The 17,196-nt window shown below is 48.0% G+C and overlaps 1 protein-coding gene across 1 annotated transcript in view; it reads right to left on the bottom strand.

The window, feature by feature from the left end:
* The window catches only part of KCNH5 (potassium voltage-gated channel subfamily H member 5), a 199,795-nt gene that overhangs the window by 150,631 nt on the left and 31,968 nt on the right, over positions 1 to 17,196 (bottom strand). Inside the window, exons 2-4 of the mRNA XM_066612337.1 lie at positions 12,061 to 12,184; positions 10,325 to 10,431; positions 8,406 to 8,534 (exon numbers count right to left, since the gene is read on the bottom strand). Of these exons, the coding sequence (XP_066468434.1) occupies positions 8,406 to 8,534; positions 10,325 to 10,431; positions 12,061 to 12,184 (360 nt within the window). The remainder of the gene's footprint in view (positions 1 to 8,405; positions 8,535 to 10,324; positions 10,432 to 12,060; positions 12,185 to 17,196) is intronic.

Genomic DNA, 17,196 nt, shown 5'->3' with positions numbered 1-17,196 from the left:
GACCAACATTAAACACATAAAGGGATCCCTGCTAGATCAGGGTCTGCCAGTCCAACATCACCAGGGAGTGGACTTTACTTTTCCTAACTACAGTTAAGCAGCTACACAACTTTAGGATCTGACATTTTTACTGGACTGTAGCCTTTAATCCTGGATCATTTTAATTGCAACTATAGCTATATCAGCCATCAAAGCCTTAGATATACTGTTAAGTAGTGTAACTGACTAGCTAAAACAGTGGTTAAGGGCTGGCAGTAAACCAAGATCCAAAACCTGGAGTGGGTTTGCAAGCCATAACCTGTATGCATCAAACTGAGATGGTTAGAGCAATTTCAGCCTGACAAGCACGATTCATTGGTGTCTTCTTTGTACACCTCCTTGGCGAGTTAAATGATGTACACCTGGGATCATAACTAGGGTTAAAGCAGCAAAACATGGTTCCACAATATGTCTCCTTGAATCCTGGCTCTGTGAACAGACTATGGGCCAAACTGGAAAGTTTCAGCATCACATTTTCTCAATTACTTCTGAAATCCTGAGAGCTAGACACATTATTTTAAAATGAAAGTTTGAATTCTCAAAATCCTAATAAGAATCCTCAGCTAAAGTGTGAGGTGGAGAGTATATATAGACGCAGGGCCTAGGAGAGGGGGGGTAAAGGGGGGTAATTTGTACCCGGGCTCAGGGTCAAAAGGGGGGCCCGGGAGCCAAAGGAGGGGGCCCAGAAATTTCCTGGGATCTGACATTTTCCTATCTACTCAGACTTGTTGCCCGTACGGGATGCTGGGGACACTACTGATGCCACATGGGTGGGTAGACCTGGGCTCCTAAAACTTTTCCAGCTGTCTCTACCCTCCCCTCAACCTGCTTCATCTCTCCCTGCTTGTATGCTGTTCACCCATCACCACCCTCTCTCCCCCTTTGCAAAGGGGCCCAAAAGAAACTTTGTACCCCCTGATAAAATTCCTCTCAGAAGCCCTGAATAGGCGGCAGATAGAATTACCTCCTTTTCCTGCATATATTGAACCACAGATTGGAGATCACAGGTGTGAAATGCTTCACCTATTAAATTTCTGTATGGCAGGCTGGTTTTAAGGGCACGGGAGCTGGACAGGTTTTATTAAAGATGGTAGCTGTACGTCCCTTGGAACAGACATTGATATATTTTTTTTAAAGCACAGATTCTTTACTATCCCCTTTCCTTGCCTTTCTGTTGGTGTAAGACTATGAAAGCTTTCTAATGATAGCAAACCCCTCAGCAGGCAAAATGCCAAGCGGTTAATTCTCTGCTAGTGCTGAGTCATCTATGTATGAAAGAACAGGGAACCTTTTTCAACCCTTCTTTCATTGAAATTCTATAGAATGCTCATTCATTGAAACACAAAATAACGGCCCATCCTATTCTCAACCCCACCCCCGCTGCCACCAATTCAGTGGTGGCAAAATGGTTGCAACAACATCCTCAAGTGAGGAGGCACTTTCAGAGGTATACTCTGAGGAAGAGAACAATCGTGGACCCAAACCATGGAATCAGGTCTGGAAAGGGCATTGGGATTCAGCAGCCTCTGCTTCCTTCAAACCCACCCCCTTCCCAGACATGATCTGCCCACCCTTCGCCCCGAAACCTTTTTTTGAGATGTATTTAAAAAAGGAATGTTATTTGTTCTTCACAGAAATCAGATTATTTCTTATGAGGGTGCTTGCAATTTTTTGGAAAGGAGCCAGGCCAGCTTCAGATGAGAAATCTAGGGCAGCAACCAGTGTGCAATGGCGCATGGGTGTGTCACAAATAGTCTGCATGCTCCCTGCATGCTCTGCCACAGAGCTACGGAACCTTCCCAATGTTTTGGTGACCAGAGCAATCATATGAAACTGTTGCTCTGCACCATAGGAATCCACTGATCCAGCATATAACTTTCTACAATGTATCTCCAAGGACTCGGGTAGAAGCCCTCCCCACGCTTCTCTTTGAGAATCTGTGTAGCTATCTATATCATAGCGTAGTATATTAATATTTCTAGGCCACTTTTCCACTCAAGAGGAGACTTACAATTACAAGGGCAGGAGGTCTGGTCTAGAGGGTAGAGCCTCCATTTGCCTGAAGATAACATCTACAAGGTCGCCAGTTCGAGGCCACTGGCACCGTGCGACCTTGAAGCAGCTGACAAGCTGAAGTCGAGCAATTCCATCTGCTCTGAGCGTGGGAGGATGGAGGCCAGAATGTGAAACCAGATCAGAATGAAACATCTGAATGTTGTGGTTCTTGAATGATAGAACCTCCTTTCAATTGTATAAATCCCTACGGGATTTAATCAGCCTGCCTATGTAAACCGCCTTGAATAAAGTCTTGAATAAAGACCAAGAAAGGCGGTATATAAATACCTGTATTATTATTATTATTTAAAGCTACAATAAAATAATAAAATAGCATTAAAAACAAAAGAACACACGGCCACAGCAAAACTACAGAAAGTGCATAGAGAATGAGATAGCTGATTCAGCTGTTTAGCAGCCCAAGGCAAGGCTGGAGGCTAAGACCTGGAGGGTAATGCAGGCCAACAGTGGATGGAGGACATTTTGTATCCTAGGTATCACTACCAATGATGTTCTGCCCAGTGTCACCACTAACCACATCTTCATCTCAGCAAGTTCGCATGGGATCAATTGGTCTTTAAGACACTGCCAGCACACCCATGAGCCCCCCCCCCAACGCAGGTTACATCAGAAGCAGATTACAAGGGGCCCAAGGTAGGGACTTCTTGGGGTACTGTTCTCCTGAGTCTGCTGCCACCATCTCCACCCAACCTGACACCCTGCAAGCCACAATGACTTGTTTCCATTTCCTCAAAGGAGAATCAAGCAGATCGCTTTCCCTCCTTACTGCGCTCCTTGTGCGCTCTTGACAAACCTGGAAGTCATGCACTTCTAGGTTCGACAACACTGCATCATGAACACAGCAGGGTTTGGGAAGTTTTTGTGTAGCTCAGTGGTAGCCTCAGGTGGTGTTCTGGGCTGCACCAGCTGTGCCTGAAGAGACCCTGAGCCCAAGTTGTGCAGACCTTTCAAGAGAATGGGAGCACTTTAAATTGGGCCCAGAAATAAACTGGGGCGTGCCAACATACAAACAGCCTGAATCACTATTGAGAAACTGGGAGCAGTGGAAAGCCAAAGGCGGTGGCATAGCTGGAGGGGGTGCAAAGCACTAAGTTTTGCAGGGAACTCACCGTGGCGTGCAAACAGCCCCTGCCCCTCCTCTTCAGGGCAATTTTGGGCGTGGGGAGCAAAACCCTTCATTTTGCTCCCCCCTCCCGGAATTATTTCGAAGGGGAGGGGCTGCTTGCATGCAATGGCGTCACCCAGTGCAGAGTTCGCGTCAGCCAGTGCAGGAGGCCAGCGCGTCACCCCATGCAGTGGGCAGGGCAACACCCCAGGTGGTGGGCGTGGTGATGTACCATCGCCCCGCCCCCACTGATTTTTTTTTGGCTGTACCTTTCGATAAAGATATTTTAACATGGTTTATTTAATTGCATTCTGCATGAAATTAGACATTGATTGATATCTAACACTGTGGAATTATTCTCCCAAACTGTGATTTTGGTCACTAGTGGTGTCACCCTCACCCCTCCCCCCGGGTGTCAACTTACTAACACCTTATTTCAGCAGTTCTCAAACTTTTAGCACCGGGACCCACTTTTTAGAATGACAATCTATTTAAGACCCACCAGAAGTGATGTCGTGGCTGGAAGTGACATCATAAAGCAAATTAAAATAAATGATTGTAAATAATTAAATTAAAGTAAAACAAATAAATAAGGTGAAGCCAGCCCTGTTCCACCAAGTGAATTTTCTCTGTAGCCTGCCTGCATCCCCCCCTCCAAAAAAAATCAGTAAGATTTTCAGCCCTACCCAGTACCCAGTTCAATTTAAGTTCTTCTTTTTCAAGCACATCACTATCAGGGCTTTAGAAGTCTAAATAGAAAACATTCACTTTACCAGCTGAAGTCTCTGTCTTATTCTTTTTCAGGGAGGGGGGACGGTTGCCTTCTGGAGCATTTGTTGAGCTCCAGTTCCATTAGATTGGAAACATTCTGGTGGCCTCACATTCCCCTTTGCCTGTCCTGACCATGATCCAAGGCACGTTGGCTTACTCGCAAGTGAACACAACTGTGTGACTTAGTTTCACTTTCCATAGGGCTCAATATGGACTTCCAATTTCCATAGGACTCTTCACTCACAACAGGAGAGGAAACTGAATGCTTTCCACATGCGCTGCCTCCGACGTATTCTCGGCATCACCTGGCAGGACAAAGTTCCAAACAACACAGTCCTGGAATGTGCTGGAATCCCTAGCATGCATGCACTAATGAAACAGAGACGCCTGCGTTGGCTCGGTCATGTCGTGAGAATGGATGATGGGTGGATCCCAAAGGATCTCCTCTATGGAGAGCTCGTGCAAGGAAAGCGCCCTACAGGTAGACCACAGCTGCGATACAAGGACATCTGCAAGAGGGATCTGAAGGCGTTAGGAGTGGACCTCAACAAGTGGGAGACCCTGGCCTCTGAGCGGCCCGCTTGGAGGCAGGCTGTGCAGCATGGCCTTTCCCAGTTTGAAGAGACACTTGGCCAACAGTCTGAGGCTAAGAGGCAGAGAAGGAAGGCCCATAGCCAGGGAGACAGACCAGGGACAGACTGTACTTGCTCCCGGTGTGGAAGGGATTGTCACTCCCGAATCGGCCTTTTCAGCCACACTAGACGCTGTTCCAGAACCACCTTTCAGAGCGCGATACCATAGTCTTTCGAGACTGAAGGTTGCCAACTAAGACTAAGAGGGCTCAATACACTTGCCAGCTTGGAGGGAGGGACCTCCTTCTCAGCTGCATTCAATGGATCAGGACCCTTCTGTGTCGTTGGATTCCTCTCAGCCTGCCCTTTCTGACGGACTAAGGCAAGTTCGCCTACTCATGAGTAAACACGTAATATGGCTCAGTTTCACTCTCCATTGGGCTCCATGCATTTTTTGTTTGGTTTTTGGCCAATAACTTTTGATAGAAAGGAGATATTTCACTCTGTTTTTTTGCATTGCATTCTGTGGAAATTCCGCATCCAACAGTATATAACATAATGGGGTTATTCCTAACCACCGTGATTATTAGCTCATCACCCCCCCTAATGCGCGTCACCCCCCCTTGCATGTCATAAGAACATAAGAACAGCCCCACTGGATCAGGCCATAGGCCCAACTAGTCCAGCTTCCTCTATCTCACAGCGGCCCACCAAATGCCCCAGGGAGCACACCAGATAACAAGAGACCTCATCCTGGTGCCCTCCCTTGCATCTGGCATTCCGACATAGCCCATTTCTAAAATCAGGAGGTTGCGCATACACATCATGGCTTGTACGCCGTAATGGATTTTTCCTCCAGAAACTTGTCCAATCCCCTTTTAAAGGCATCCAGGCTAGACGCCATCACCACATCCTTGTGGCAAGGATCCCTTTGTATCACCCCCCTTTGCGCGTCACCCAGTGCGGCCCGCACCCCCTAGCAATGCCACTGCTTGCATGCCGTGGTGAAGCTCCCTGCAAAACTTAGTGCTTTCCACCCCCTCAAGCTACGCCACTGGCTGAGGGATTTGAAGGGAAACATTAGTATCTGCCAAACCCACCTCCTCAAGCCATTACAACTCCAATCTGCATTGTCTTGTTTTCTGGGACACAATTTCTGACTGGCGTTATTAACCACCGGGGCCCTGGGACATCACGATGTGCCTGCAGCATAGTAGAATACATTGGGACAGGGAGCCTGCCATATGCCAGCATCAATATTTTACTTGCACTGAATTTTTCACTGAAATTTACTCTTTGCATGAGTAATGAACACGGCCTCAAATGTATGCACTGCTCAGCTGCTGTGGAATGGTCACATTTTGATTATATGCTATGTACGAATCCTGTGGCCCCTGGAAAAACAATCTCTGAGCCTTTTCAAAATAAAATTGGGTTTCTCCGCGACACACTCATGTGACGCTTCACCCCATCGCCTCCTTTCCTCCCCTGCCCAAACTTTCCTGCAGTTTCCAGTGAATTGTAATTTGTGTATCCTTCTGCCTCCTAATTCCAAAATAAACTCAGCTGGGAAGCCTCTAAGTATATTGCAGTGCTGTTTGGACGAGAGAGGAAATGAATTATGCATACACCCAAGCTCAATGTCTGACAAAACAGGGCTGCATCTCTTAGATACCGAAACAAAGCAGAAAGCATCCTCACAGTGCAACTATTGGTCGATCTCAGTCAGGGCTGGCCCACCCATGAGGCCAACTGAGGCAGTCGCCTTAGGCAGAAGATTGGAAGGGGACGTCCACTAAAACCAGGGGACATCCACTAAAATTGAGTGTTGGGAGAGTTAGAACAGACAAGAGAAAATATTTCTTTACTCAGCGTGTGGTTGGTCTGTGGAACGCCTTGCCACAGGATGTGGTGATGGCATCTGGCCTGGATGCCTTTAAAAGGGGATTGGACAAGTTTCTGGAGGAAAAATCCATTATGGGGTACAAGCCATGATGTGTATGTGCAACCTCCTGATTTTAGAAATGGGCTATGTCAGAAGGCCAGATGCAAGGGAGGGCACCAGGATGAGGTCTCTTGTTATCTGGTGTGCTCCCTGGGGCATTTGGTGGGCCGCTGTGAGATACAGGAAGCTGGACTAGATGGGCCTATGGCCTGATCCAGTGGGGCTGTTCTTATGTTCTTATGTCCACCTCCATCTGACCACTTGCCTCCACTTGCCTGTCACAGCTGCGCGCACAGAATGTTCACCAACAGAGTTCTGTGCGCACCAAAGGCAGCCATTTTAGGACAGCAGAAGTCACTTTCCACTGTCATAACTCACTCTGCCCTACCTGCTGTAGGTAAGGCAGTCACATCAGGCAGTGAGTGCAGGGAGGTGGTCCTGCAAACACACATGCCAATCCACCTGGCCGTCTTGCTTGCCTGTCACCTTGCAGCTCCACTTCCCCTGACCCCCCCTCTCACCCCCCACTAAGATCAATGGGATTCTGGTCCCTGAAGGCACTACAGGTTTGGCCCTCAGAATCTGTCAGCAGCAGATTCTGCAGATGTGTTTGTGGAGCTCAACAGGGGCATGTGAACTGCAGCCAGTATACACACATGCTGCGCCAGCTGTCTGCCCCTGTTGTGGGAGTTGCAATGATCTCTCTGTTTTTCTCTTCCTTTGCTGGTGGGTGACCATAGTCTTTCGAGACTGAAGGTTGCCAACTACTGCTGGTGGGTGGAGTTTGGTCCCTGTCCACATCCCCCAGAAACTGTCTCCAAAAGCAGCAGTGACAGCCAGAGGCATTCCAGGAGCAGTCTCCCTGCTGCCTACTTAGTGTGCCAGAAGTCAGCCAGCCAGCTTGTCCAACAAAGCAAAGCGCTTTTCAGTTACAGCAGCAGGTCCCATTCTTAGGAGGAATAAAAACACACATAAGAACATAAGAACAGCCCCACTGGATCAGGCCATAGGCCCATCTAGTCCAGCTTCCTGTATCTCACAGCGGCCCACCAAATGCCCCAGGGAGCACACCAGACAACAAGAGACCTGCATCCTGGTGCCCTCCCTTGCATCTGACATAGCCCATTTCTAAAATCAGGAGGTTGCACATACACATCATGGCTTGTACTGGATTTTTCCTCCAGAAACTTGTCCAATCCCCTTTTAAAGGCATCCAGGCCAGTCGCCATCACCACATCCTGTGGCAAAGAGTTCCACAGACAGATAAGAAAGCCTCACCATCTCTATTCTCTCTAGGAAGGACCGGTCCAATGATGAGGTGAGATGAGACAGGCAGTTTTGGATGGGTACAGTTAGCACCCGGTGCCTATCAACTCCATCTCACCTGGCCCATTTTGCCCCCACATCTGGTCCTCCCAGCTCCATGCTTTAAAATAAAACAGCAGATCTATTTCAAACCATAGAGCAGCAGATCAGAGTGAAACAAGGAAGTCAGGAGAAGCACCACCTACTTCCACTCTTCTCCTGGCTTCCTAGTCTTGCCCAGCTCTGTCCTGCTATTTCAAAAACAGTATGGCAAAGTCAGGTGGATGACACAGATAAGCAAGGAAGGAGGGAGAGAGATGGCAGCAGCGCAAACCCAGAAGAGAGTCCACACCACCACTGCCACCTCTGTTATTGTCATCACAGCTGCCATCTTCTCCACCTCCTCTGCAAGCAAAGAGAAGGAGGAAAAAGATGGCGGGGCAACTAATTTGGAGCTGGGTACAGAGGAAGAAAGCAATATTTCTATCTTCTCCAGAAGACAGAACTGAAGAACAGGAAGAGAGACCTTTCCAAAATAGACAGACAGATCATCCTTTTCTCCAAATTCTTCTAAGATTGCTTGAAAAATTACCTTTGGTTGACTCATCTTCAATGGGTTGCTTGAATAAAGTGATATCTTTAAAAGTGCACAGGAATAAAACCACTTTGTCATGCTCATTTCTTATCGGTGCAATTTGCATGTAAAACCAAACAGGTGTTCCTGTAATTGAGCAGAAAAACAGAAAAAGTAAAATACACTACACGCCGCGCAAAATGACAATGCAAAGCCTGGTTCATAATTATAATTACTGATTGCTGCTTTAAGGTATGTGCGAGCCAAAATTAATCACATTCATCCTGTTGAGCGCAAAGGAAGAATCCGACACTGAAATTCACTAGATCTAACAGCTAAATGGTTATTTGCTAAATCCTGTATGGGATTGGGCTGGCATGCATGAGGGTTTACAAGAGTAGAACCATTCTGCTGTCATAAAATGGATTCCAGTGATGTGCACAGCGCACCGGTGGTGGCCATTTTGAGTGCTCAGCCACAATAGGCAGCTGCACGGGAGGCCCTCCACTGGACCAGCACAGATAAGTGCGATGACAGCAAGAGCAGAACAGGGTGGGGAGGGGGAGGGGGAGACATTGGGGTTGTCCTGGGTGGGGCAGAGGATGAGGAAGGAGGTGGACGGAGGGCAGTATCAGTTGCTCTCCCTTGCACCAATATCCTAACCCAGTTTATGCTTGCAATACCCCTAATCTTATCCCAAGGATCACTGCTTCATTAGAGACCTGCTAGAAAAATATGTGTCCTGCAGCCAGCATCAACAGTGCAATCTTAGTCTCACTAGCCCATGAAATGGCCGATTGCCCACAACACGGCACATTATATGCACATGTGCTAGTGATGAGATCCATCTACTACCCACTTGGACGCTTAACATCTTGAAACCCTGAGAATGGAGCCGATTCCTGAAGAGTGACAGCTTCAGTCATTTATCCCATCAATATGTTCATTAGGCACCCTCAAAAGTCAAAGTCAGACAGTGATTTGCTAGCAGAGGTACCCAAAAAAGGGCCTGTTTCTGGGAGAGAGGGACAGGCAGGCAAGCAGAGCGCACACAGTGTCTCTGAAGAGGCTTGATGCTTCCTGCCCAGACTGGTGCCTGCTCTGGCCAAAAATCACCCTGGGTTAACCTTCTTGTTTTTCACAGTGAACCTGAAGAAAGGCTCAGAGGTTTTGCTCCAGAAGCCTGAAAGGTAACCAGCTGGAAAGAAAAGAATGACAGGGCTTGAGACTGTGGTCAGTGTAGCGGATCCAGGCAACCTGCCTCGAGAGATCTGATCTAACATATATGAGCATGAGGTGGGCTGCACCACGAAAAGAGAAGGCGAGCAGAATTCAGAGGTTGTTGCTGGAGGCCAGGCCAGGCCAGGGCGTACAGGACACAACACGGGAGCCTTGCGTGATGCCCGTCTTCCTCCAAAAGTAAGCCTGAGTGCTTCTTTTTCATCTTTCGCTTTGATTTCTGTTCAGCACCTAATTCAGTTGGTCAGAGACGTAACATACTAACCCGGCGCCCGGAGCAGTGACATCACTGTGTGACATCACAATGCCACGTGACATCATTTCCGGGTTCTCACCAGAGATGGAGTCAGTTGCTATAGTGGCTTCGAGCACCCCATTTCTCTGGAGGGCGGGAGCTGCCACAGGATAAGGAACGGGGTTCACGAAGCCACCATAGTGTCCACCCCCTCCTCTGGTGATAACCCTTCTCCACAGAGGAAGGGGAGATGGCAGCTTCATGCCCAGCTGCTAGTGTGACAATGAGGTGCGCAGAGCTGCCAGCGCCTCCTCTGTAACTAGGGTGGAGCCTGGAGGCAGTCATGTGCCCTTTCTTGGAGAAGCAGGAGGGGCAGGTGCCCCTCACGCTCTGCCCTAGTTACAGCTCTGCAGTTGGGTTCTCCCAAAGAGTTCGTAACAAGAGTGCAGAATTCCATACGTACTGTTTTTCTTGTACAAGAGGATTTCAAAGCAATTTGACTCATAGTTGTCGAATGTTTGTCTGACTTTATCGATGGTTTTCTTGTCTGTGAGTTCCCCATACATAAAACTGGAGGGAGAGAGAGAGAGAGAGAGAGAGAGATCATTGGCTTCATGAGCAAAAACAACACCACCGTCACATACCAGCATTTTATAGTTTGGACTACAGTGTTATTGCAACCTACATATGCTTAAGTAGTGATTTACACCTTGTTTTTCTCCTCCCCCCGCCCCTGACATTTATAGTTACAGAATTGTTATGAAACCCTCCAAAGCAGATAGTGGGGGCAGATCCTGTGCCGGAGGGAGGATTTATTCTGCTGCGAGGCGCTGTTCCATTTAAGGGACACTTTGGGTATACTCTCAAGTACCCATTGTCTGAACGCAAACAAACAAAAGGGCTCTTCATAAAACAGGAGAAACGCTTTATGTTCTTATGACCCCCCAGTGCAATACGAAGACAGGGCTCAGTATGAGAAAATGGATCACATATCATCGAGTAGCATGCAAACTGGAACATCCCACTAAATGCTCCTCTTTAGGGAGGAAAGCCTCGCGGATTAATTCCCACCTTCTCTGATTTTTTCATGCTCATGGGTTGGGTTCATATATATTTGTTTTCAGGATGCAGCATAGCTTTATGAAATCTGATAACAGCTACTATACTAAAGCTAAGCAGGTCTGTATTTCCCATGCTTTTATAAAGGAACTGGACAGATTCCTAGAAGAAAAATCCATCACAGGTTACAAGCCATGATGGGTATGTGCAATCTCCTGGCTTTAGAAATAGGCTACCTCAGAATGCTGGATGAGAGAGCACCAGGATGCAGATATCTTGTTGTCTTAAGTGCTCCCTGAGGCATCTGATGGGCTCCGTGAGATACAGGAAGTTGAGGCTTCTTGTATCCAGGTTTCCTGGATACGGGCCCTTGGCCTGATCCAGTGGGCCTCTTCTTATGCTGTTATGTGCCTAGATGTGCCTTCTATACACTATATGTTCCTTATAAACTTATGTGCCTTCTATACACTATATATCCCTTTTTGAATCCAAATGTTAGATTCTTATTTATACAGATGTTAGATTCTTATATTAGATCAAATGTCCAATTCTTATTTATGTGCACAATAGTTTATGGGCGGGGGGGGGGAGGCAAAACAGCAAGTACTGCAGGTGCCACAATGCACTGTGTAAGCAGCCCTTCCTACTCACTGTCTTGAGTCATTCTGGCCAGCGATAGCAATGTGCGGGAGCTCATCGTACCAAACAGCATCTCCTGCACTTTGCCGTTGCTGCCTGGAAAAGCTCCAACGGCAAGTGGGAGGGGTCGCTTGCACTGCACATTGCAGCGCCTATAGTGTTTTGCCCCCTCTAGCTAAGCTACTATATGCGCATGGTGCTTTACTGCATACAAGATGACAGGTCCCTGCCCCCAGGAGCATGTAGTCTAAGATCGGACAGAGGAAGGGGAGGGAAACAGAGGTGGATTAAATGAGCAAAAAAGTGTGCATTTATTTTAGTTACACATATGGAGGTTTAGTTACGGAACATATGGGCAACAGCAAGTGTAGCAAGTAAGGATACTATTAGTACAAACAAACAAACACACACACAGAAACCTGTTGCCATATTTTCTGTTTAGGAAAGAGAAACTCAAGACACTCCAAAGTGCCGCGTCTACCCCACCAAAGCTGTTTTTACCTGCAGGTGCTACTTTTCTGCATGACGTCAGCTCGGTGATATCCAGAGAGTTTACAAAATCCGTCATTACTATACACTACAGGCCAGTCCACAATCTGAGCATTGCCCAGTAGGAAGCTTGATTCTAAATGGAAAGAAAGGATGAACAATCAGATACAAGGCAATCAGCTCAGTTGTTGACATTAATGCATCCAGATGGGGAGGGATGACTTGGAGGTGATTTGGGGGAGCAGGAAAAGCACTGTGGGCTCTCCAATGTGGGAGGGGAAGGGGAAGCCTCTGATGGTTCCAGATGGTTCCTTGGTAGCAGGGGAAGCTGGAGCAAGCTGGAACTGCACAGGGTTAAATGGTGCTGGAGTCACAACTAGAGACTTGTGCCCGCCAGTGGGCTAAGGACATTCCCCAATTCCCTCTATCCCCAATGGATGCTGCTAGTTTGAAACCCTATGACAACTGATCCCTTGCCTCCAAAGAACAACTTCTGGTATTGGGGTGGCACTTCTATAATATAAAGCAAAGCATGTGTACTACAGGCCTGGCCAGTTTCCCTAGGTCTGGTACCCCTCAAACCATGCGTGGGATCGGTGGTGTTTAAGTACATGCATGCAACATTTAGAGATGCTTAAATTCACTGCCAGCTGAATTTGAAATCCTATTTTGAAATCTCTATCCCAGGGGTCGGCAACCTTAAAAACTCAAAGAGCCATTTGGACCCGTTTTCCGGAGAGAAAAAAAAACCTCAGGAGCCACAAAACCCTTTTCACATCTAAAATGAAGATATCACTGCATATATAGTGTTGTTGTTTTTTTTTACCTTTATGCTCTTATAGGTCCCATTTTTATAACGTAGCCCCCTCTTGTAGCTTTTAGTTAGTTTTGTCATACACTCTTGTCCTGTGTTTTCAGACTCCTGGTCCTCTATGGTGTTTTGCCTGATTCCAAGGCCATTCTCTGCCTGGAGAATTATGCCCACTTTAAGCAAATTAGCTCCCCTTCTTTCCCCCAACTAATGACCCTGGTTCTGCCCTGCACTCCTGCTGGACCCCACCTACAGGGCAGCTCGCCTGTTCAACCTGCAGAGGTCCTCTCTCCTGCCAGCAGCCTCCCACCACTACAGCAGCCCCTTGGTCCTCAGCAGGTCTTGGGCACAGCAGCCACACACCAAACTCCAGTGTCTCCAGCAGTCCATTAGTCACAAAGTCAGTCAGAGAATCCAGGGCAGAGTACAAAGTCAATAAGCCAAGTCACAATCCAAGGTCAGATTCCAAAGTAAGTCAGTCAAGTCAGTCAGAGTATCCAAGTCAAAGTCAGTCAGTCAGTCAGTCTCCTCTCCTCTCCAACCTGCAGTCCTTCTCCAATCCGCACCAGTCTTCCTGCCTCAGGTGCTCCTTATATCCCTGAGGGCCCTATTGCCTTCAAGTGGCTGCAGCTGTGCAGCACACTCTGCTGGATGCCCAGGCCTTACCCTTAAAGGGGCCACTGCTGACACCACATCTACCTCCTCACCAGATCTTCCAGGCTTCCAATACATATGGCGGTTATGACATCTGCTTATCTTACGTGGATACTAAAGAACTCCCCCCACCTTCCAGAGGCACCCTGCTGGAAGAAAAAAAGGACACAGACTCCAGAGGTGGGGAAGAGAAGAAGGGGGGGCAGCCACAGGCCAGCTTCTGCCCTGCCTGCCTGGCCTCCCTCACTCAGGCTGCAACCCTCTCCACACTTTCCTGGGAGGAAGCCTCACTGACTACTTGTGAGTAGACCTGCATAGGAGGGGGCTGAAGCTGCAGCCCTCCACACCTTCCTGGGAGGAAGCCTCACTGACTACAGTGGGGCTTACTTGTGAGTAGACCTGCACAGGAGGAGGCTGAGGCTACAGCCCTCCACACTTTCCTGGGAGTAGCCCAGGAACTACATCGGGGCTTACTCAGACCTGCACAGGCTCCCACTCACCCGTCCTTGTGCTTGGCCTTGAGCGGGCTCCAAGGCTGCCATCCCAGGCACCCCTTTCCTGGGAGTAAGCTTCATCTGCTGTAATGGGGCTTAATACTGAGTAGACACACAGGATGTCTCCTCTGCTGTGGAGGAAAAGCCTCTCCTTGCACTGAGTGGGGACCTGCTCAAGGAAAGGCGGGCTGCAAGGGCTTGCAATGGCTGAGGAGGAGGGCGGCTCAGGATTGGCTGGTGGTCAGCCAGTGAAGGGCCCTGAGCCATTCCAGCAGAAAAAGCCAGGAGCCTGCTGGATGCTGATTGGCTGAGCCTGCTGGAGAGTTGGGGAAGGGAAAAACAGGGAGCTTAAGCCTGCAGAGCAGGCAAAATTGAAAAGGGAAACCAATGTGGGGCAGGTGGGGGTGAAGGGAGAGGAGGGCAGTGAGCTCAGGGGGCGGAGGGAAGCAGCCTGCCCTCCCAACACAGGTGCCTCCTGTTAACCCCTTTGCCATTTTCACAGGGAGGAGCCGCAGCAGACAGCTAAAAGAGCCACATGCGGCTCTAGAGCCGCAGGTTGCCGACCCCTGCTCTATCCCAATGTTCCTGTGGATATCCAGGCTGCCTGTTCAGCAAAGGGACTCTTTAGCCTATTGAATTTAACATTTCAATAGGTTTTAAACTGGCCCAACCAGGGAATGGGTATGCTATTTTAAATCCATTCTCACCTGGCAGGACAAAGTTCCAAACAACACAGTCCTGGAACATGCTGGAATCGCTAGTATGTATGCACTGCTGAAACAGAGACGCCTGCGTTGGCTCGGTCATGTCAAGAGAATGGATGATGGCCGGATCCCAAAGGATCTCCTCTATGGAGAACTCGTGCAAGGAAAGCGCCCTACAGGTAGACCACGGCTGCGATACAAGGACATCTGCAAGATGGATCTGAAGGCCTTAGGAATGGACCTCAACAAGTGGGAAACCCTGGCCTCTGAGCGGCCCGCTTGGAGGCAGGCTGTGCAACATGGCCTTTCCCAGTTTGAAGAGACACTTGGCCAACAGACTGAGGCAAAGAGGCAAAGAAGGAAGGCCCATAGCCAGGGAGACAGACCAGGGACAGACTGCACTTGCTCCCAGTGTGGAAGGGATTGTCACTCCCAAATTGGCCTTTTCAGCCACACTAGATGCTGTTCCAGAACCACCTTTCAGAGCGCGATACCAGAGTCTTTCAAGACTGAAGGTTGCCAACAACAACACTCTCATTGCTAGTTTTAAAAGTGCATCTAATTGTATGAAGTGAGTGCACATGAACAAAAGGTGGCAATCTTAGTTACATAATTGTTTGTTTCCTTGAGGTGTCAAGCTCTTAATTTGCAATACTGATAATTGCTTGCATTACTAAGGCAGTCTTGAATGGGATTCTCCCCAGTTTATAGCAAGTTAGCAAACAGCGGGTATGACGTATTGTGGAATACTGTGGAATAAACTCAGGTTTTCCTTCCTGTACCAACACACCCCATGAATGACATTACTAGATATGTCTAAAAACTCAGTCACAGAGAGGTATACCAAACAGATTTTGGTACTTTCACACTAGATCAGCGATTTTCTACCTTTCTCATCTCATGGCACTCTGACAAGGTGCTAAAATTGTCAAAGCACACCAACAGTTTTTGGACAACTGACAAAGCACACCATGCTACTGGTGGGGTGTGCACACCCCCTCCAATGGCCCTACTAATAAAAGACCCTCCTCCAAACTCCTGCGGCACACCTGTGGACCATTCACGGCACACCAGTGTGCCAAAGCACAGTGGTTGAAAATCACTGCACTAGATAGAAAGCTGAAATTTGTGCGCATATCAGTATTCTGGTGACTGAAAATTAGACTGTATTATAGCTAATACCCAAAATGCAGGACATGAAATGTGACCTTATAATCGAGATGGGAACCTCAGCAGAAAAGTCAGCCAAGGTTCATGTAGAATGGAATGTGGAGGTGTAGGAGATCTCCTGCTCCGTCACATACTTCATCCAGTCTTAGATGAGCAGGCCATACCCAGGGGTAGACTGCAAGATCTGGATGCAAGTATTCCAAGTTCAGTTCTCATCAGCATCTCTGGAGAAGGTTGAGAAAGACCCCTGCTTGAAATCCTGGAGATTTCAGGAGTCAGACTGGAGTCAGACTGGAAAATACTGAATGAACAAGTGGAAGAAGAGATTTCCAATACTAGCCAGAAACAGTGGCATCACTAGGCAGGTGCGGGGGGTGCGGTCCATACCAGGTGACCTGCATGGGGGGGTGACACTCACTTGGGGGGTGACACGCTAAAATCGCGTTGGTTAGGAGTAATCCCATCATATTATATACCATTGGATGTGGAATTTCGAACGGAAATCGCTGATCTAGTGTGAAAGTACTAGAATGTATTGAGCCCTATGGAAAGCGAAACTAAGCCAGAAGGTAGCGTTTACCTGCAAATAAACCTGGGGTGTTGCCCCGCCCACTGCATGGGGGGTGACACGCTGGCCTCCCGCACCAGGTGACGCAAACCCTAGTGACGCTACTGGCCAGAAATGTATATATGTTTGCAGACTTAATAAAAGAACATGCTCAGGATTCACTCATGGGAATATCAAAATTGAGAGAGGCCCTTTACCCTAATCATTGGACGTTCATGTCATCCTTTGTCCACGTTGATTCTCAGACAAGCCTGAGAACAGAATGCTTTGTCCACCTTTTACTTAAAGTGAGGAACGCAGAGCCAATGGTGAAACAGTTAAGGTACTTCCACATCTTTCTACCAGAAAGCAGAAAAATGACACCCTGACTACTTGAAACAAGTTTGCAAATGAATACTTCGACAAGGAAAGACCACAATGAAATCACAACTTGAATTTATGCCATAGTAAACACCATCATCACAACACTATAGAACATGTCAGCCTCCAGCAGTGGAATACTGAGTCACTGGGTGTTTTGATGCCTTCACTACAAACAAAAATCAGTTTTGGAATGAGGGATGGAGGGGAGATTTACGCAGTGGCAGTGCTACCTTTGGTGTCACCTGGGGCAGTCACTTGTGGTGTCACCCCAGCCAGTGTGCAGAAGTGGAAGTAATTGGTGGTGGCTTGCCAAGCAGAAACAATTGGCTGTGATGTGCTTATATCATCATGTCACCGCCAATTACTACTGCGTCTGCCAAGCCT

Source organism: Tiliqua scincoides, chromosome 1, assembly GCF_035046505.1.
Source record: "Tiliqua scincoides isolate rTilSci1 chromosome 1, rTilSci1.hap2, whole genome shotgun sequence".
Taxonomy (NCBI): domain Eukaryota; kingdom Metazoa; phylum Chordata; class Lepidosauria; order Squamata; family Scincidae; genus Tiliqua; species Tiliqua scincoides.
This window is presented reverse-complemented; position numbering and strand designations above follow the sequence as displayed.